Source organism: Salvelinus alpinus, chromosome 28, assembly GCF_045679555.1.
Source record: "Salvelinus alpinus chromosome 28, SLU_Salpinus.1, whole genome shotgun sequence".
NCBI classification, from domain to species: domain Eukaryota; kingdom Metazoa; phylum Chordata; class Actinopteri; order Salmoniformes; family Salmonidae; genus Salvelinus; species Salvelinus alpinus.
In genome coordinates, this window is record NC_092113.1 from 9,656,498 (window position 1) to 9,679,082 (window position 22,585).

The window sequence follows — 22,585 nt, forward strand, 5'->3', positions numbered from 1 at the left end:
GTTTCCAAAGTTTCCATTTCGTATCCTCAAGTACTCTCCCTGCTTGCTAGACAATTATGAATTGCCATGGTGCAGTGGTCTAAGCAGCACTCTCTGGCTCTGAGCAATGTGATTTTGAGCCCAGAGCAGGGCCATTGTTTTTGGTGAGCGCCGAGGATGGCATATATCGACGTCCTCAGGACCTTTTCAAACTTCTGAGATCAGCGTGTGTTCCTAGTGACCAGCCTGGAAATCCCTGGGTGGAAATCCCTGAGTTTGGAAGGACCCCTGTATCTTTGTAGTGACTGGGTGTATTGATACACCATCCAAAGTGTAATTAATAATTTCACCATTGCTCAAAGGAATATTTAATGTCTGCTTTTACATTTTTTTTACCCATATACCAATAGATACCCTTCTTTAAGAGGGATTGGAAAACCTCCCTGAACTTTGTGGTTGAATCTGTGTTTGAAATTCACTGCTTGACCTAGGGACCATACAAATAATTGTATGTGTGAGGTACAGAGAAGAAGTAGTCATTAAAAAATCATGTTAAACACTATTGTTGAACATAGAGTGAGTCCATGCAGCTTATTTGCGTGACTTTGTACAAATGTGTACTTATTTAGACTTGCCATAACAAAGGGGTTGAATGCTTATTGACTCAAGACATTTCAGCTTGTAATGTTTTATGAATTTGTAAAAATGTCGAAAAACATAATTCCACTTTGGCATTATGAAGTATTATGTGTAGGCCAGTGACACACAATTTCTTTTTAATCCATTTTAAATTCAGGCTGTAACACAACAAAATGTGGAAAAAGTCAAGGGGTGTCAATACATTCTGAAGGCAGTGTATAGCACATAAATATCACATTCTACATTCGTTATACACACATACACACACAGAAACAAATCTCATTAACACTTAGGGTCGAAATTAAAGGCAGTTCTCCATTGTTGAAGTGATCTGGGACATTTGGATGATTAAATAACGATAGCTGTAATTCCATGTGAAAGTTCTGGGGAGAGTGATAAAATGTCAGGGAGGCTCTGCGTTTATCACCAAATTAGAGGCTAATTAAGTATCTGGGAGTGTGTACACCCCTCCAGGGTCCACGGCATCCTCCAATGCCATATGTTTGCACAAAAAAATACATTTGCAACCTTCCCTCTAATTGAGGAATCAATCTGAAACAGGAATCAAAATGAACATTAGCTAAATTCTCTCATTTGACTCTAATTAAATAAGCCTGTTAATTAGCTATATTGGAGGCTGGTGTTTCCCAATGGGATCATATTGTTGTGATAAGAGCAATCAATTGGAGATACTGCTGCCTGTTAGGAAGTAGTGTGAGGAGGCAGCTAGCGCTTTGCTTCACCACAGACCATACTGTATTTCGGTATTTCTAGATGAACAGTTCTATCACTTAGCTTCTGGTTTGTGAAGTCCAAAGGGATACAGAGCATGACTGTCTTTCTTTTAGTCTCAGTGACGCAAACGCCATTGACACATTGTCTAGAAAGATAGCGTACAGTTACCCATGTAAAGTAAATTAACTATTAAATATAATACATAGTTATCAATAGGGCTGTCAAACGAAGAAAAAAAAAGTTAATTAAGTCAATGGCATTGGTTTTCTGTAGGTAACTACGATTAATTGAAAATTTAAAAAACATTTCAAATTTGATCTTAATGAAAGATGTTATTATTTTAAACTAATTCCATTGGTTTGTTGGGATAATATATTTTGATTATAAAAATGAAAAATTAACTGTATTCTAAGACAATAATAACATATTCTACTGTATTCTAAGACAATAACAGCCAGGTCTGATATAAAAGTTAATGTAAAATACCATACAGTTATTAGATCTAGCCTAAGCTACTTCTTATCAATGTTCAACATGAAATAGTCACAAGCTGCTACCGTACTAGAATTGGGATCATTTGCTTTAATCTTTTGACCTGAGTAAGAACTACAACCAGAACAGTAGCTTAATGGAATGGAAGTTCTGTTCTGATTATAATCATTGTGTTGAGTTTTGAGGCATTCAGCCATTCTCGTTTGGTTAGCTAGCTAGCTAACGTTAGCATAACTGCCTAGTATACTTCTGTGTAAATACATTTTTTTGCTGTTATCTAAAGAAACGCATGGGAAAGTGTTTATGGTTCAAAGTTTTCCTTCAACTTTGTTGCTCAAAGCTAAGTGCATAGTGGTTGATTTCAGCACCACAAGAGAGGCAGACAGCTCTACAGAAGCTGCTAGCTGTAGAGACCGACAGCACTGAGCGCTTTGTGTGACGCGCTCAAAAGGGTCCATGCGGAAACTCAGACTGGAAATGCGAGAGAAAAAATGACGGTGTGAAACATTCCAAAAGTGAACCACAATTAAAATGTTAACTTTGGCAGCCCTAGTTGTAATACTACAGAACACATTTTTTACACACAGCATATCATGCCGTCATATTGTATTCCCCTACACGCCAGCTTATAATATGTTTCAATCACCCTCAAATGTCACTGAGACAATTTTATTACTATTATTGACATTTGTGTGGCTATTATTAGCAGTGTATCATGAGCGTGTTGTCAACATTATGTAAATACCTTGTAAACAAACTTCTCTGCATTTATCACCGTAATTACTTTCATGGACTTTACATCAAGTGCGTATGTTTGTTCCCACAAGAGACACGTCTAATGTAAAGTAAATGTAAACATTGGTGAAACATCCATAGTTTGTTGACTGTTGACATGAGTTTGTTCGTCCCGGACGTCAACCAAGACAGAGGGACAAAGAGCGACAGAGCTCTGGAGAGAGCAGCATGCACTCATTATGGGTCATTCTGAAAATCATATTAGTTCCAGTATATTTACAATCAAGGCCTGCTTTCAGTTTTACACAAGCATTGACCAGTTTCAGCTAACGGAATAACTCCACGCCATGCGTCACTGTCTACAAAGTTTTTATTTAATTTGATTACTTCCTCAAGAATAACTGTGTATTGTCAATGTCTATTTCCTGAACAAGTTTATCCTTATGCGTGTGTGCATTTTGTTGCCATTGTGCAACCCTTCTCTTTGTCTGACAGTTTAAAGAGAGAGAGAAAAAAAACACTGTACAAACAGGCCATTATGCTGTGCTATCTCTGACATGCATCTGTTTCTCCACAGTCTCTCAGGCCTTGGGGCTAGATTTATCCAAACCTGCGCCCCCCCCCCCCCCCCCTCTCCCCCATTCCCTGCAAGAGATCTTAAGTTCACTGTACTCACTGTCTACAGAACACCACAGTGGAGTGGATGGGATGCAAGAGAGATGGATAGGGGGGAATCAGGAGGATTCACTTGCTATGACAAATAAATTTACTTAATGGTCATTGCGTCAAATTCATGCATGTAATAATAATGTTAATTCTCAAAGTTCTCTCTTTTGATTCCCATTTGTCTCATTGTATGGTTGCGGTAATACTAAGAAGAAGAAGAAGAAAATAGCAAGAAGCAAGTGAACAAGGAAGGAAAGGACGGAGGACGGTTTCATAATCTCTTGCTTCCACAAGAAACAATTAGGCCCCTATTCTTTCTTTTTAAAATAAAAATAAAAAGTAACGGAGGAGAGATGATGAGTGATGGTCGTTTAGGGGTCTTGTCATGTTACTGAAGCGGACCCCTTAAAGAAAAAAATGGTGTCCGCCGCGTCTGTGTGAGGGACTCAGGGCCTCCCAGTCCTTTCAGGCCCAATAGAGGCAGCACCTCAGGGGGCCGCTTGGCCCTGAAAAGAGAGCCTGACAACCCACCGGAGCTCCATGGGGCATCAATAAACGCTGACATATTGACTCTCCTTAGTCGAACAGCACACCTAAATGCTGACTGCATATTAAACCATTAAAAGGTTGGGAAAGAGCATGGAATTAGGAAGGCTGCTTGGCGTTTGAAGAGCAGGTGTCCATTTTCAACAGATCTCCCTCTCTGTACCCGACGGTGCTCTTTCATTTCCTGATATAAAGACCTCGCTAATTGAGGTCAAAGCGAAAGTAATAAAATTATGAAAGAGCCACAAAAGGGAAGCTGGCAAACTCTGCCAATTGGCATCGGAATCTGATCCCCCAACAAACACCCTCAAATCCAAGCGGCCAAAAAATAGGCTAAACTAAACTGAAGCAGAGAGTAGGACCATGAATAAAAACCACAGACTCTCCAAACAGAGTAGCCTACAAAGCTGTATTCATCTTACTCATTCAATATCCAATAAATAAGCCATCATCCCACAGTGACTGCAACACAATGGCCATAATTTATTTAAAAAACACAAAAATGCATAGTTACATCAAAACATACAGTGAATGGTGGCATAGGTTGTAAGGTTTTGTTGAATATACAGTATTTTCTAAATGTTTGTGTTTTTTTATATTTTTGCCAAGTAGACTAATTCAATAGTTTCGAATGAATATTCATGCATAGCTTAAAATTCACACACACACACTCCTAACACCAAAGGAGTCCCCCATCCTAACAGCAAACTAAGTTTTTCCATCCAAAATCCACAATATGCTGTTAACATATCAGAGAATTCATTATATCATGGATATCATCACACACACACACACACACACACACACACACACACACACACACACACACACACACACACACACACACACACACACACACACACACACACACACACACACACACACACACACACACACACACACACACACACACACACACACACACACACAGACACACACAACACTGTATAGGCTAGGACACAGCGCAGCCCGGCTCTGTCCTCTCAGTAGATGCTGTATAGAACTGGTATTGAACTCAATCTAGCCCTCACAAATATGTTTGCCTTATCAAGGCATTACGTCTTAGCAAACTAGCGGTTATTAAATGCAAAGTCTTTATCTGCTCTCTCTCCCCCAGCTGTGGCATGCATATGTCTCATTTACTGATAGAAAACGGCCTTAGAAATAACAAAATGCTGACTGTCAATATAACCACAGAGTTAGATTATGACGGGGTGGAAATATAATACTCAAGACAAAGCTATATTAGAGATATACAAATGCAAGCCCTTAGTGGACAGCTCGGGGCTTAAAAAGAAAATGCCAAAAGTTTTATAAGAGCAAAGAATAATCTTATTTTGAATAAAAGCAGATTAATAATCACAGAAGAGGGTTTTCTCCCCCTGCAAACAAAATAAGTGATTTCGACTTGTTGAGTCTATTTAAAGATTACAGTTAAAAGGTGCTTTGAAATGCAACCCATGTGTTTATGTGAGAGGGGGAGATAGCTGAGAGCTTGATCTGGTGCCTTTCTGTTGGGAGTGCATCCTTTTAAAACCAAGATGAAAAATCAACAGTGTGGCAGCTGTCCTTTTCAAGCAGATCTGATATCCACTTGGTGAAACATTGGTCAAATTAAGTCTAAAACAGGAACGAGAAACTTGTCTATCACTTAGGCGGCTCAAATTCAATCGCAGAAAAATGTGTAAATAAATGATGAATAAAAATGAACACATAATGACTTGTGGGAATCGTAAGAAAGAAAACTACTCCGTTTTGGCAGACACACCATGATATAATGAATTCTCTAAAATGTCAACAGCATATTGTGGATTTTGGATGGAAAAATTGAGTTTGGTGTTAGGAGGGGGGAATCATTTGGTGTTAGGTGTGTGTGTGGAGGGGGGGGGGGGGAATCAGCATGAAGGGAGAGTGCCAGTGGATGCATAAGTAAGCCCATTAGTTAAAACTGTAAGACAAGCCCCCTGTTTGAAGCTGGGGGAGAACAGCCTCAACCTCTCTCTCCCTCCCTCCCTCCCTACCACTCTCCTGCAGCTGGCCTGCCCTACTGTTGTTCACATACTGGCCACCGCATTCACTATTCAAGTCGGTGGGGGAAAAAATCTGAGCAAATTTCTGATTTGCAACACTCTGGGAACATGTTTATTGTCTTTGTGTGAGGGCGAAACACACATATAAATAAAGCAAGGGCAGAGATTCCGAGGTGAAGCTGCTAAGGAGCAGAAAATGGGAGATTTTATGGCCGTAAGTGGCGTGGGCTAATGGTGATTTTTAAACTATTGGACCATGGTGTTAACTACTAATCAGTGCTGTGACACTGGCCAAATGCCTGTGTACTCAATTATATATGTCATGCCCCCATTGTCGTGGAATTAGCCCAAAAGGATTGCTGTTCATTTTAAACATACTTCTTGGACAGAATGGAATGTAGACATTTGACTAGCTACTCACTAATCAAGGACACACAACAGCTGAGAGCAACTTTTTTCTATAAATAGGTGAACATTGTGAAGTAATACTGAATCATAAAATTGGTTGAAATTTGTTTGTCCTTCATAAAATGGTTAACATTGTATTAGGCCAGGAAATGGGAGGAACTTATCAATTGAATCCATAAAAGTGAGCCCAATAAATATTTCAAGGAAGCAATTTTCTTAGGTTATAGAAAACCTCATCTCAGTTCACTGCTGCCTTGCAGACAGTTACGGTGGAGCAAAGTGAAGATGAGGAAGAGTTAGGTGGGGTGTTAATGGACAGAGGATGACCTGGCTGTAGCCTCAAGGCCAGGATAAGTCAGTACCACAGAAACCTGTGAACCCAGCCAACTGAATTAAGCTTTGCCACTAAATATGTTAGCGTCAACCATTTTGTGAAGAAGTCAGAGCTCTCAGGAACATTATTAAAAATAGTTGTTTGGATCCTAGATGCTGGTTAGACGAGCAGCGCTCCAAGCCATGCTGTATTCACCGACACTGGCACGCCTATGCCTGCTAGAAGTTCCATCTGAATTATCACTGCGTCTCCATAAGAATATCGTCATGTTCACGTTGCTGTCCAAATCATCTCTTGTATTTATCTCAACTCGCACATTTCCCCTTGCTTCTAGCCTAGCATTTAGTTTGGTACAACAGGAGTTAATATAAGCCACGCTGTCTGCCTGTCCGACCTCGGAAAGTGTTTCACTCTTCCCCTGTACCATAGAGAATGAACGTCGTCCAGACGAGACCAGGCGAAATTTCACATCAACATCATTATTATTTTATCCATGTAAATGCCAATAGAAAAAAAGCTAAAATAAACAAAAATGCAGCTAGTGTACTGTCATTCCTGGTGCAATGTTTGACGCGACTGAGTTACCTGAAGTTGACTAGCTAGCTAGCAAATGACAAGAACTTTGGTCAGCCTGTATAGCAAAAATGTTTTTTAGTACGGGCGACCAATCCTTTTTCAAAGCAACTATGCAAAAATAATTAACGACTAGAGCGTCTGTAGCAACATGGCCAAAATAATTAACGACCAGATGTTAATCCAGATTATATCTTCTAGTGGAAGAATGTTATTTTATGAAAATTGTATCAAAATAACGTTTTTTAATGAAAATATTTCATTCATTGTTATTTGAATATGTTGGCAACCTTTTTAAAACTGCAATAAGGCACACGAGTCAGTGCGATGTAATGAATATAGTCCCATGTAAATGGGTTGACTGTCCCACCACTTTGCCTCAGGCCAAACAATGCCATTTACCTGTGAGTATATTCATTACATAGTGCCTCTTGTGCCTTATGGCTTAAAACAATCATCTGTAAAAATGTTCAACTTCACTTAAAATGAGCCACAAGCAAAATGTAATATGCCTATTGGTTAGAGTCTGTTGTGGCAATCTTTGGATATCCTAGAATACAGACAGGTGTTGGTTACCTTAGTTTCATCGTCCTTTTATGACTGTCTAGTAAAACAAGTGATCTACTCCATAAGCAAGCAGCAGGTTTTAAGGGACAGGTTTACGGTCAAATAAAAGCTTTTAATTTGAGACGCCTGTTTGCACTCCTATCTGATCAACCCACGCTCCTCCACTGAGATGTAGAATCACACAAAACAGCACAAGAGGGAAATATATTAGCGCAAGTCCTCACAAGTATCTTAAAATAAATATTGACAATCCAGATAATATACACAGAATATATTTTTCACGTATATGGGTATTTAAAGGGGTTTGACACCATCAAAACTAAGTACACTATGTTTATATTACTAGAGAGCGGCACCAAACATATCAATCACATTAAGTAATACTCTAATTGTTTTTAATGCAACATTTGCCCACTCTTAAAAAACTGCTTATAAAACACACTAGGAAGTACTCATCTTTTTAAATAACCCCTTTTTGCGAGTGATCCCAAGGATTCAAAGAAAGCACTCTTGTGGTAGTGAGAGGCCTCTTAAAAGAGACAAATTGTCAGTTTGAACAGAAACTGACTCAAACCCAGCCACCAATATGGCTGTCCCCAGGCTTCAACACCCAACAACACAGTACTGTCAGCTCTCCACATGACTATGGCAATATCTCTTCATAAAACAAACAGACAGGGGGTTGCCCAGTAAGCCAGACTGTAGCCTAATAAAGACATTTTCAGAGTACACAAAGATCACTTCCAATTCACTGCCAATATGTTCATCACAATAATAGCAACAGTTGACACTGACAGCCAATATAAACAACAAGTGATTGAGAAATGTGCGAGAGCAGAGTGTAACCGAGGGGGCGCTGTTTGGAAAACGAACAAAGTATTGATATTTCTTCTCCACTTTTGTTTGCTGAGACGTCATCCTCTCTAATAGCTGTTTCATAGGGTAATCAGGCCCTAGTCTTGTCCCTGCTCCACATGTACCCCCTTGTGTTGTCCCCCAAGATCCAGCCCGCCTTACACAGCTTGGTTGAACAGACGCTCAATGACCACAGCCCATGGAGACTGATTGTGTTGGTAATTGTGACACCTGCTAGGGATGGCTGCTATAGGCTGTGTCCGCAGTGCATTCAGACACCCCCCAGGCTGTCCAGGGTCACCTCACCCGAGTGGTGCCCACTTAGGGAGCATTGGGTCTGGGCTGGATACACTCACAAATCATAGTCCCCAATTAGGTTCTAGGCCGGGGTGGAGAAGGTTTAGAAACTTTAGTCGGTGCATTTCGTAAGAGCAGTGTTTCCTCAGGTTGTTGATTCTACAGTCACTGCTCAGCAAGGTTCTAGCTGGTAAACATAATTTAACATTTCAAAAGAAATGGTTTCTTTGCAATTATGTTCAACGACTGAACCCAAAGCGAACCAACACACTCACTGACTGATCTGGCAAGCAGGAACTACTGCTTGGACTGAGAACAAAGTTGTTTCGGCTGAAAGGAATACCATCATCGCTAAAAGCCACTTATCACCCATTCAACCTGCATGTGGATGAGAAATGCTCCGGTTCGTACCGTGAAAAAGCGAGGGAGCATAAGTAAAACGTTTCTCTCTCCCTCACTCTCTTTTTCGTTGCGATTAGCATATTTCTCTCAGTGTCGTGACACCTGCTGTCCAGAGTGGGCGTGCGGAACACAAGGCTTTACTTCAAACACGAGCAAAAAGATCAGCAAAAACCAACGCTTTGACTCGACCAGACCAACCAACCCCCAGATTGGAGCCTTCCCACTGCAGATGTACATTAATGCATGGAAATACCAATCGGCACCGCAGCAGCACCGAAGAGTAAAACCCCTCCTTTTTCAACATGGCTGTTGTCTAGCTCGATTGTGTCAGTTTGAGGGAGCCCATTCAAAGGTATTCATGCATCTGGCTTTGAGGCTCAATGGAAGCTAGTTTATAAAGTGTCAGCCTGTTCGCTTGAAGCCTTTGGTTTGTATTGTTTCCTTCCCCTTAATAAACTTTTGGAGGAGTTCATCAACTCGCCTGAATAGCCAATGGTGCGGGGCCAAAGACACAAAATAACAGACGGTTCTCTATCCCCATTCACTTTTTTCTCTTTCTTTCCCTTTTTAAGTGACTGCTTGTATATCAATAGACTGAGTGGGTAGACACACATCAGGGGGATTTCAGGCCAAACCAAAAAAGCTGGTTTAGCTACAAAGAAGCTTCTAAAAGGCAAAACACAAACAGTTGACGTTTAGCTCCTTGGTCACTGACACTAACAGAGGGAGTTATGAACTATAACACAGATACAACCTGGATAAAACCTACAATGAGTCTCTAACTTTAATTTGTGTTCTCCTGAAAGTACATGTATATAACGCAAACAGACACTAATGATTGGGCAGACAACATACACTTAACATGGCCTAGCAAGATAGTTAGGGCCTACATTGCATAACCTCAATCTCTCCAGAATGGTAGCTTTGAGTGTACAATGATAACGTTAGGGTGTAAAAATACATAATTTTAATTAAAGTGAATACAAATGATTTGATGTTAGTTGGTTAAATATATTCTCACATATATTTTATGGATGGCATGTAAAATAAGTGGCATAAATGACATTCATGCAAAGACTTATATAGAACCATTAATCCACTTTCAAACCTTTCAACAGCTTGAAGGTTTATTTTAGAAGAAAATTTAGGGGCTTAATGGTTGCTTAATCTCTATATATTTAGGGTCATTTCATACCCAATTAGAATGGATTTGTGCATTTTGAACAGCGTTTGCTTTTAGGGAGTCGATTCCTAGACAAATACACTTGTAGAATTACTTTCTTGTGCCTGTGTCGACAAACTAAGATGTCATTATGCCTCCAATTCCTTACAGGTCCACCTGGGCAAAAGTAACGTGGTTCCCTTGGTGTGTGAGATCATTTCAATTTGAACATTTCATACTAACATTCCTCTCTGATTCAATCCTGTTTCTGTCACTTTGAACTTGATCTACGTTCTTGGAAATGGGCCACAGCAAACTCACAAATATTAACTTGCACAGAGCGAGCTAGGTGGACATCCCAAAATACCATTTCCCCAAAAAACGTTCATTATCAATACATAATTAATATTCTATCATATGCAGTACCTTTGTATTGTGATCCTTTAGGCAAACACTGTAATGCACCTCTTTCATAACGGTCTGATTTACATAATAATAATAATAATAAAATGTTATTTTAAAGATGTTATTGCAGGTGCAGCGAAATGCATATTTTACAGATTTTTTAAATACTAATAATAATGTTATTATAAATGATACTACGGTTATTAAATAAATATACCGTTATTATCATTCACCAAATTATAGGCTACTGTAGGCTACTTTAAAAGGCCAGGCTATATGGGACGTTCTTAAACAGCTATGTTAGGTAAACTCAGCAGTCTCGACCTTAATTAACCTTGTGCTGCAATGATCTTATGGTATGATGATATGGTTTCAACCTGAGCATTGAGAACTTGTTATGGTCCAGTTATTATAGGCTGAGATGAAAGGGTTTAATATACCTCTCCTACCGTGGGCCGTCTCCCTAGGTTCCCCGGATGAATTACATGAGAGAGCGAAATGAGTTGGATTTAACTGAAGGTATCCAGACCCCAGGAGCCGCTGTCAAATCCCCACACATGCGGTGTCTAATAAACCAGTCATGCACAAAATATCAAGTTAACACAGCAGACAGGCAAACGAAAAGGAAACCACTGGTCTTTATTGCGTGGTCAAAACTCATAGGCTATACTGTAGGTGGTTATTTGGTCTGCTTTTCGTTGTAGGATACATGCCTGGTATTACTGGTGCAACTTGAAACAGACGAAAAAAATGTAGATTAGTAGAATCTGGCCATGTTAGTTTAACATGTTTTACTCATAGATACGATCCAGACCTATTTTCTAAATTAAGTACACAGTCCAAAATCCTGATTCGATATTGAACCACACCTTCGAGCCCCGCCACATTCTGCACCATCAAGCGTTATTCGGTAGGCTATTATGAATGCCCTAGGTGTCATGTCATTTTCGATTAATTAATGTGTTTGGTGCAATATTTTACTGATTTATGTTTTATTGATAAATCCCCAAAATACCCCATCAGTAAAGTAGGCTACTTCAACTTTGACAAAACACCCTCGAGAACCCTGCACAATAAGACATCTCCAAAAATCACTATGCGTCTCACCAAGGGATCAATTAACCGTCAAAACATTTGGTGACATTGTCATTCCATTTGTTTAGCCATATTTGTATAGCTTAAGATTTTTGTGTTTTCCTTTGTCCGATTGGCTATCATTTGCAAACGGAGCTTAATGGTTGCCCAAGGCTTCTGACTGCCCTGAACCTCGTTTTGCTCATTTCTGCTTTGTGAAATGCTTCCCTTTTGTTCACTGATCAGTCTCCCATTGGGTCGCCAAACAAGATTCTTGGCATTTGTCGGCAAAATGAAAGCAGGATTAAGGAATGGCTACTGAACACTCCATGGCAAAGAAGTGGGCTGCTATTCTCTCTTTCAAAACCGCTTCCCAGTTTAGTTGCCCCTCTTTATATATTTGTTTTCTCAAAGACGCCATTGATGCATTTGGAAGTGGTGAAGAAAAAAAGGAAAATCAACAAGTAGCCCAAGCTATATTTTTCTTACTACAATAGTGACAATATTTGTGCTTCAGTTTGGTCAAATATATTTAAATATTTTCAATCATAATGCGGTTATATTTATACATTAAATAGCATGTTTATTCAATTGGACATAATACCAGACTAGGCTACATCTGAATTGAATTAAACATTCGATATCAGATATTAATATAGGCTATATTAACTAAGTTTCATAGTTAAAAGGCAAATAGGCCTGTATATTTGATGAACGACCATGCACGACTAAACATAAGCCCATTTCCTCATCAACTGATGAGCGGTCTTCATTTGGGGTCAACAATAGTTCTTTGGCCTTCCAATTTTATGGGCAGCGTACAACAATAGACTGATGGCGAGTCATGGTATAAAAAACACTATTTGTGACACCACATAGGAAGCCCGGAGGCCAATACTTTTATTGGTGTCAGCAGGAGTTTTCCCTTGTCGTTTGTCCGATTTGTTCATCAGATCTTGCAGGGCCATGTCCCCCACCAAGCTGCCCAGTACATCCCTGACCCCAACCAACTATAAATGTTTTTCAATGTAATTGTTGTCAATGACAAATGGAAATGAAATGTAACATTATACATACATTTAAAGTAAATGTCCAGTGTTTCCAGATCTATATGAAATATGACATATAATTAATTCGAATATGAGCAAAATACTTTTCCTTCAAATAAATGGTAATTAAGTATGTTAAAAAGCAGCTTTGCTGTGTTGAAATGGTGTTGGCATACCCCAACAATAGAATGGTGTGGATATATATTGGTCATTAAAAATATGAACGCCTGTAGACCACTGGTTGGCCAGCTCAGCCAATGAGGCAGGATGACATCATTCTCCATGAGGAAATAGCAAGCATTTTTTAAAATGGTCTGTTTGAGATACAAGTTTGAGATGGGGTTTTTCATGTGTTTTATCTCCAATTTATGCTTTGACCACAAATACGAGTATAAGACAAGTCAACAACATTATTTGGGTATGAGTTAACAGAATATGAACTTTTAAAAGTGAGATTTTCACTGGACAGTTAAGCCTACTTTAAAGTAAAATGAATAACTCCGTGAAAGTTCTACACCTTGAGATTTGGTGAATGTTTGGGTAGGGGGGAGTTAATTCCTTTAAAGTTATTGAGCAGGAAAGGATTATGTACTTGCCTTTATATGAGGAGAAAAAAATCCCCATGTAGTCTACAGAAGACCTTGGAATTTTCCTAAGTCGCCCAAAAGGGGAGATTGTCCCTTTAAATAACCCACCAGAGATTTGAGAAGTATTCGCTGCTGGTAGCATGTGCACCCATATAGGCCCTGTCCCACATGGCAAAAGTGCTTTAATTAATAGACAGGCAGGCTTGAAAGCAGCACTGGCAGTCTGTAATATGATGAACTCCCATTGTGGTGGTGTCACCACAAATGTTTCTGATAAGCAAAAGCACCCAAGGATCAAAGACTATAAGCCTCTCAATTTCCTCTAGCCGCTTCTACTTTTCCTCACCTACTTTTTTCCTCCTCTCTTCTCTTAAAATGTCTGAAACACACAACACGAAATCCCCTTCATGAAAACCCCAGGGTCTGCCTCAGGTTAGCGGGTCACCCGAGCATTGGGTTATGATTGCACATTAATATTCGACGTGATGAAGAGGCTTACGCTAAGATCGTTCTTTCTCTATATGTCTTATGTCTTATGAATTGACAGGACAAAATGTGTCATCAATGTAAGATTTCCCCCTGTCCATTTTGAAAATGCGTTCAATCAGCTGCTGTGATGTTGATGTAGACTATAGCCTCAGTCGTGGAAGGAAAAAATATATGTCGCCATCATAATATCATTTTCCTAATCTAATGAGTGTATACTAATTTACTGCAGTACCCCCCATGGTGTTTCTTGCTCAATAACGACCATCTAAATACATTCTAAGGAATGCTCTTGGGGGAATGTGAAGGTGTTGGGCTGCCTGTAAGATGCACAAAAGCATGTAAACCATGACCCCTTATTCAATGAACGTATATAAATATTGTTTGATGTCAGGGAAGCAGGCTTAACAAAACTGATTTAAATAAATTACAGAAGAATTATGTTGCCTCTTAAATCTCGTTTGGGGAATGAGTGATTTTGACATCTCCCCATGTTTATTTTTAGTATAGGTCCTATGTGGCCTAAAAAGCACTAGGCCCTAGTTCACCGGATGAATGGGGCATCTTATTATTGCATGCATTAAAGAGATGCAACATGCTTAACAAAGACTTTTAAATAGTAAATTATGGTCATTTGTTGCTGGTTTGGCTAATTTGATTTGTTCCACGAATTATGTCACTTGGTTTATCGGGATTCCGTGTAATAGAGTTCCGTCTGGTCGACGGGTTTATAGCCTACCCATGCACATTTGTTAATAAACCTCTAAAAGACACTATATTTCTTGCCCCAACAGTGGAATTAAATGGCATAAAATTATTATTTCGGTCTTGAAACGTTTAAGGGAGAATCGCCATCAACATTAACTGCATTTGTCACGGATAGGCCTACCCAATCGAAAGGTTTTAAGTAGAAGTGTACATAATATCTTAATATCAGCATACTATTAGAATGAAATAACAGTTATAGGAATATATATGAAACCAGCATACATTATTACTTTCATTATCATTCTCATTATTATGTCTATTGGGCTATCATTATTATTTGTGAATATTATGACTGATGCAACCCCCTCTGCTATTCAAATATTGTTGTTTTTTGCTTTTTATAGGCTATGTTTCTTAAAAATCTCGCCATGTAAATTCCAATGAAATTTGGAGAGGCAGCGAGGGGGAAAAGGGGAGGTTAATCCGAGTTGAATACATTGATGCTCAGCACAGGACCAAGCCTGTGATGATTGTGTTATCTCTACCCAACATTTGGGTCTCCCTCAATTTCAACCCAGCCAAATAGCTGCGAGAAAGTGCAGATGGAGTCACTCTCGATGCCTTAGGACATTTCTTTTTTTATTAATAGCTAAATAACTTCCCCATACTTTCACTAAATCTCTCTCACCATTCTAGATGGATTTGTTTGAAGTGGTCTTTCGACACATCCAGGCATCCTTTTTCTTTCAATGAAGCTTAGGCTATTTCGGACTCCTAAATATAATTTTCGATTTTCTACAACTGTCTCGGAGAAAAAGCAGCACGCATGCCAGATCATGCTCCGGAATATGTAATATGGCAGCCTTTTGTTTTTATTCAGTATTGCATGACTCCTCAATGTGGCTCAATAGCTTCTCTTATTTCTACAACCATTTAAATAAGTAGACCATTTATATCATGGGTTTATGGGTACTTTCGGTCGCTCTTTGAGTTGTCGGTATAGCCTATCTATCATTTCCAAACGCGTTTTCTAGGTTATATGTCTCCTTTTAAGACGTGTATTAAACGTCGTTTGAAATTGAATACAGAGAACGGCCGTGTCTGGGGCCTGGGGATGAGTGACATCTCGCTATCTCCTTGTGGCCTCTATCATTTCCTCTGATCCCACTCACAACAGTCACAAATCCCGCCTGGCCCCTGTTTGATTAGATTGAGAACCTCAGGTAATCCGACCGTTTGCTCAAGTGTCCATTTTCCCCTTCTATCACGCATGAGGGCTGAAGATGGTGCGTGTTGGTTTAATCAAAACCAATTGTTCTTTATGAATTGACCGATACACTCCTTTCAGCCACAATTTAGGTGTGCATTTTCTCAGCACCAATGCATCATTTGAAATTAGGTCACTCATCGACCATAGACTATAGCTATGCTAATAGATGATCAATGCAGAGATCCTTATAACGGTTGAATGCAATCTTTTAATAAATCCTTGATCTCGATCATAATTACCTACAATCTATTTGTAAACATATATTGAGACTATTACCTTATAATTAGTCTACTCAAGTGTAACAAAACATCATATCATAAGTATTTACATCTCAACATAAGCTCTTTGGAAGGGGCAACGTATGCCACTATCAGCAGTCCCCTTCTAAACTTGGCAAACATGTCACTCACGCAGTGTTTAAATACGTTTTAATGCAATCTGTCAATATCAGCATGCATGGAAAACATTTGGTCTACTATTTTACGGAGCATAACTGCAGTATTTTCTTCCCCCAAAACCCAAAGCATTCGCAGTCAACTTAAAATCAGAATGGACAGCAGCGGTTATTTTTGAAAGCTCAGACTTCAAACACGATGCCCCCTTGTTTGGTGAAACCACCCCCGCTGTATTCTAATAAGCCTATGCATCTAGCAATTTGCTTGCAATATAAACTGTACAATTTACTTAAAATTGACATTTCCATCACCAGATTCGAGTTTGGCATGTTAAGAGTTATATGCTCCAATGCAATCCCAAAATAAAAATGAAATAAAACAAAATAAATATATGAATACAATCTCGACAACTATAGCCTATAAAAGAAACCTAAAATCTCATGAATTTGTGCCTGCGGCTAGCTGCAGAGTGGGCCGTTTAGAGATGAAAGTGAAAAGAAATAAAAGGCTCAATTTAATCTGCTCTAAAACCCTTCAACATAACGTTTGTGCTTGAAACTCCAAGAGTGAGGGCTGATAGGGGATAAATACATTTCTTACCATGCCTGCGAGCTATTACACCCCTCTCCAACACAGACGCCTATTCAACAGACACCGGTTTCATTACGAGCTGTAATAAGTCTTAACATTATTAAATGCCAGCCGGATGATAGAATGAAACAAGCGCAGAGATGAGTCTTTTTAAGAATAAAAAAAATGGGACAGTTGGTAGCCTGGTTTCAACATGTCACCATCAAAAGCCAAACGTGGGCAAAACATTTACAGAGGGTTTGCGAGACCATTTCATGTCCAGAAGAACACTGGATATACAATGGGGCCTATGGGTTAATGTACATTTTAGGCCATATATCCATAGCCTATATAGCCCAATCTTAGTCACTTTCACACGGTGTATGCATGGGCTAGGCTACTGACAAATAGGCCTATGACAACGTGGTTTGAAGCTAATCTGGTTAAAGATTTCTAACGAAGAATTGTGGTTTAATCAAAAGCGCTACAGCCCCCGCTGGCCCCTGAATCGGGTCAATTGTTGGCGGGTCAATTGTTGGCAGTGGAACCCGTTTCAACACGACTGTCGAGCTATCATGGAGAGGCGTTCTGTCTACAAACGACATGATCATACATAAAATAGACAGTAGTCCATAATGAACTGGTGTCATGTCCCATAGGTCAGTTAAGTACAGATTTACTAACAAGGTGCAGGCACTTCATGCTCGAGATGAACCAACAACACAGGCCATTTCATGACACGAGCCCACAGACAACAAACTATAAACATCTATCAATGAATCGGATTGTGAAATAAATTAAGAGTATGTTATAGGCTAGTCTACATTCACTTACAGACCCATTTACCCCACCCCCTTCACTGAGAAAACATCAGCAAGGGTTCAGTTAGAACACAAAATAGCTCGATTCTAAAAAGCATATGCATTTCCAAACAACAATCGAAACACATTTTGCACCTCCACTGCTTAATCTATTCCAACAGACGATTTTATAATATTACAAAACTATATACCAGCAGGGTGGATTGAATAATTCATTCGCCTTTCGTTCTCCTCTTGGCCTTTTGTCCAAAGTTTTCTCCCCCTTTCTTTGCGGGTTTTTGAGTGTGAAAAAACGTCCCACTCCTCCTTTCGCTACCCTGCTTTTGAGGGGTTTGCCTTTGTACCTCAGAATCCTTGCCTTCAATGGAGTGGAAGTCTTGAGAACTGAAGTTCATCTTCAAGTTTAGAGAGGCTGTCGCTTTAGAGAAAGGCTTTTTGTGCGACCGTTTAAACAACAGATAGGCTACAAAATGGTTGATCATTTCATTTGGAAATCCCTGTCTTTTTTCAGACACAGGATCTAATGTATTTTGACTAGATAATACCGAGGTCCCTTCAAAAAAGCGCCAGGACAAAAGACAACCCCGTTTCTTTGTAGCCTAAATATTCAAAATAAAAAAATATATGTTTAAAACTGACCCAAAAAATGACAACTAAAAAAGTGTAACAAATAATAATAAGCCATTTTCAAATAGACCTAGGCCTAAACACAAATGAATATATCCCAATAAAAAAACGAATTAGGCTACAATTGCGGCACGTTTATCTTTTTAGCAAATTACTAGCTTCCGGTTTATTTTAGCCTACATATTATTTAGCCTATAGGACTATGATAATACCCTGCTATGAAGCAGTATACACGTGCTACCTAAATAGGCTAATGTCCAGGATCAAGAATCGCTGCAACCTGCTGGTCGTAATTGATATTGATTGTCACATCGGTCATCTGTCAGTTGCCGTTTCAAGGGACCATTTACCAGCACCAAAGGAGTCTGTTGTGCAAATGAATGCAGTCACAAATACCCTCCGTCAAGGCTCATATAAATAATTAAGCAGGTCTAGTTACGCTTGTACTGGCTAACAGCTTAAACATCACGAAAAAAATCACAAATGTGTGCAAAAGAGCAATTAGGTCAGTTTTAAATTAAGGAAGTGCATTCCATGAACAAAACAAACAAACAATGCTGAACAAAATATTGCAACATATTGAGCGCACAGGATGTTGTGCATAGGCCTGTAAGAGGGTGTTTTAAAACGCGAATGTAAATCCAATTGAATTAGCCTACCTTTATCGCCAAGAATGCCATCGATGCTGTGTTTAGTTTTCTTCTCCCCGTCTTCATCTTTTTTATCACAATCTTCTTCATCATCTTTCTTCCCAAATCGAGCTCTCAGAACACGACTAATGGAACTCACTACAATAATAAAAAAAACAAGGTAGGCCTAGGGTAATTGCATAGTCATTACACACAGGCTAAAACAAATGTAAACAAATCGAAATAATAACCTAATACAATTAAGTCCAGGTGACACAATAGGCCTGTTTTTGGCCGACATAAAACTATGCTGGTAGTTTTAAATATGTCATCAACATAATGTTTGTGATGGTTTCATATCGACCACTATTATGGAGAACTAGTATAACAAAAATATATATGAGCAAACATCACTTGTGTAGTAAAAAGGGTTGCTTACCAGATGAGGCCTCACCTGAAGGAACTGTGCTTCTGTCACACACCCCGTCCTTCAGCAGCTTGTCTCGGATCTCCCAGCTGAACATGCCGGGATTCTCGCGCTTGTACTCCTCAATCCGTTTCTCCACATCGGGCGTTGCTACCTGCTTTTGGGTTTAATTTACGCAGAACGATAGTAGAACAGAGAGAAAGAAAGAGAGCGAGAAAGAAAATGAGAAGCAGAAACAATGCAGAAAATAGAAATCGAAAAACAGAAAAGAAAATACAAAAAGAGGAAAGGAGAGGAGAAAGAGCACGAGAAAAATAACTTCAGTACAGGTTGAATGTACTGAAAAATAAAGTCTGAATTGACTAATTCCGTTTTTTTGAATATATATTAGTAAACTTCAAAGTCTCAAGGCACCGGAAATATAGGCTACGAAATTGCTATTTTTTGTCAATTTCGATGGCAGGTTAATAAATAGGTAAGCAACAAACATGGAATGGAATACAATATCCACAATAAATACCTTGGATGTCCAGCTACAGTTTGAATATTTGGTGGTGTGAAAACTCAGGTCCATAACGGTAAACAGTCATGATAATAATAATAATTATACGAATAATTATAAGAATAGGCTAATATTAATAGTATTATTAATAATAATATTATTAAATGTATTTTGATATTTTTAGGATATTAGCGTGTAATTATAATGGTTGTTGTTGTTTTGTGAGGTCAAACTTTCTCAAACTCACTCTGGGTTTGCTTCCTCCTATTGCCCCGGGTCGGATTGATCCCGTTTCTTGATACCGACAAAGAATTTTGGACACGCAACCATGGGAAACTCGTAGCTGTCGAGAGATCACGCAGGGACGGATACCGTGGTGGGCCATCTCCACTATCTTGTGTCGGATATGATTTGGCAGTGGTCTTCCGTTGATGAACACTCCACCGAGTTGGTTTACCCGACCTTGACCCAGGGGAGTTGACACTGTGCAGAAGAAAGAAGGCCTACTGTGAAAACATTTCGTGTACACACCAAATGCAACATTGGCATTAACACCTTTTTCGGAATGCATATTGTTTTACAGTGCAAATTATGACTGTTTGATCTTTAGGCCTATAGGCTACATGTCTGAATATTTAGCATATTTTTGTGGCGTTCGAAGATTTTTTGATAGGCTAATATGCATATGTGGATGCCTAATGCAATTGTTATTAGACTATACGACCTAGTGGAAGTCTATTGCACAATGTAGGCTAGGGCTATATTTGTGTAGTCTATATATACACATAAATTAATGTAGCCTATAGGCTATCTTGTTCAGAAATTAAATGTAGCCATAAAAACGTCAACATAAAGGCCTAAACCCACTGTTACTACATTCAAACTAATTGCACACATTTCCAATAATGCGTGAAGTAAATGAATCCGTAGACTACTGAAATTGAAAATGCCAAAAATAGGCATTTTAGAACAGAATCGACAAGTTATTTTGGGGAAAAATATTTGATTTGAAGGCAGAATTTGTCATTAGCCAGATGACACTTGAGTGTCCCATCCGGCATTGAAGAGGCTGTGAAGTGTGTGGCTTCGTCCGGATTCATTATTCACCGCCATGCCGTACAAATATTGATGTAATCCTTTGATTCGTCGTTTTGATGTGTATTTTACTTTTATTTCCAGCACCAGGACACTTCAACAAATCCCGGATCTAGGATAACTTGCAAGCTTCGTGTTCTCGGAGATTTTATTGGAGCTACTTGAGCACGAACCTTGTCTGGGAGACGCTCCCACGGACGATTAATCAATGCAAATAATTTGTGCCTGTACATTTTATTCACACGTTTGTCTATTTACATAAACAGTCACATAATCGAGCACCCAGACATGGCCATTGTGAAATCCTAATATACGTTTGACTTTCGTAAAACCTATTGTAGTCTACAGAGGGGGAAAAAGTGTATAAAATAATGAATTGCCTAACTTGTCCTTTCAATTTGTATAACTATAGCCAACATTTTGCTGTTTCAAATGTGATTGAGTATAATAAAGGCCCAAATCAAATGCCCATTTTGTTGATAAACAACGTGCTTTAAATTAGTAATAAATGTTGCTTGGAATGATACAGTAATTTCGACAATGATGGATGTTCGTAAATTTCATGCATCACCTACCTTCCAAAGGGAAGCCAGTGCGGGGATAGTTTTGTCCAGGCGCTGGTCGCATCATTCGAGGTACTGTTCCTGGCAAAGACGACTGCATTCTACAGCTAAAAGTAGCAGGCAAAACAAGGCCAATATTTCATCGGCTAAACTAAGTCGAGACTTGTTTGTGGTAATTGTTTTGACGTTGAAAAAACAAGTGCAGTCCACTCAACAACAAAAAAAAGGAAAAAAGACAAATAGCCCTATACTCATCCAAACGGATGAATCTCTGAAAACGAAACACCCCAAAACCGTAAAACACACTTACTTCTGATGTAGCACGGAGGGGAGCATGAGCGAAACAGGACTGCTGAGAAAAAGGTACACTGTGTGTGTACAGAGGGAGGAGGGTGTCCCTTAACTCTCAAGTGCGCAAAGGTTACTTAATTCTTTGCAGCGTTTTCCTAAAAGCTCTGGTAGTTTTTGATGACAAAGTCTGCATGGAGGTTGGGAGTAGTTTAAGTGATAACTTTGGCGCACGGCGTAGGGGGTTGTCGCGCGCGCGGATAGGCTCTTGGTCTGAGCTTTCTTTTATTCATGAGGGGAAGCGGAGTACAGCCAAGTTTTCTCCACCAATCACAAAAAACGGCATGCGACGTAAAACACATTTTGCGCCTTCCCATGCCCATGCCGTATCAAAACCAACCCAACCTTTTAGATGAAACTGCCACTGGGCCCTGGAGATTCTTCTTCAGTAAAAGATAAAAACAGTGTGTTTTGGACGTAGAAGTCAACTCAATTCAGGATTTAAGTATGTAGTTTGTTGTTTCATTTACGCATATGAAATATAGGCTTTTAGTTGCATATGGCTTAAAGACGCAGGCTATGTGTACAGTCATCTCTAATCTAATCGCATGATAATATAGACAGGAAACGCGTTTTGTTCTAAACAACTAGAATACATGACTGACTCAT

General features: G+C 39.3%; 1 protein-coding gene across 3 annotated transcripts in view; it reads right to left on the reverse strand.

Moving 5' to 3' along the window:
- The window catches only part of LOC139557132 (paired box protein Pax-7-like), a 70,846-nt gene extending 48,678 nt beyond the window's left edge, over positions 1-22,168 (reverse strand). For 2 of the 3 annotated variants that reach the window (XM_071371531.1, XM_071371533.1), the window contains exons 1-5: positions 21,939-22,168; positions 21,641-21,735; positions 20,218-20,453; positions 19,481-19,625; positions 19,072-19,200 (exon numbers count right to left, since the gene is read on the reverse strand). In XM_071371531.1, the coding sequence (XP_071227632.1) occupies positions 19,072-19,200; positions 19,481-19,625; positions 20,218-20,453; positions 21,641-21,735; positions 21,939-21,964 (631 nt within the window). In that variant the 5' untranslated portion in view covers positions 21,965-22,168. The remainder of the gene's footprint in view (positions 1-19,071; positions 19,201-19,480; positions 19,626-20,217; positions 20,454-21,640; positions 21,736-21,938) is intronic. The other variant, XM_071371532.1, reaches the window with a different exon arrangement.
- Between the last annotated feature and the right edge of the window lie 417 nt (positions 22,169-22,585).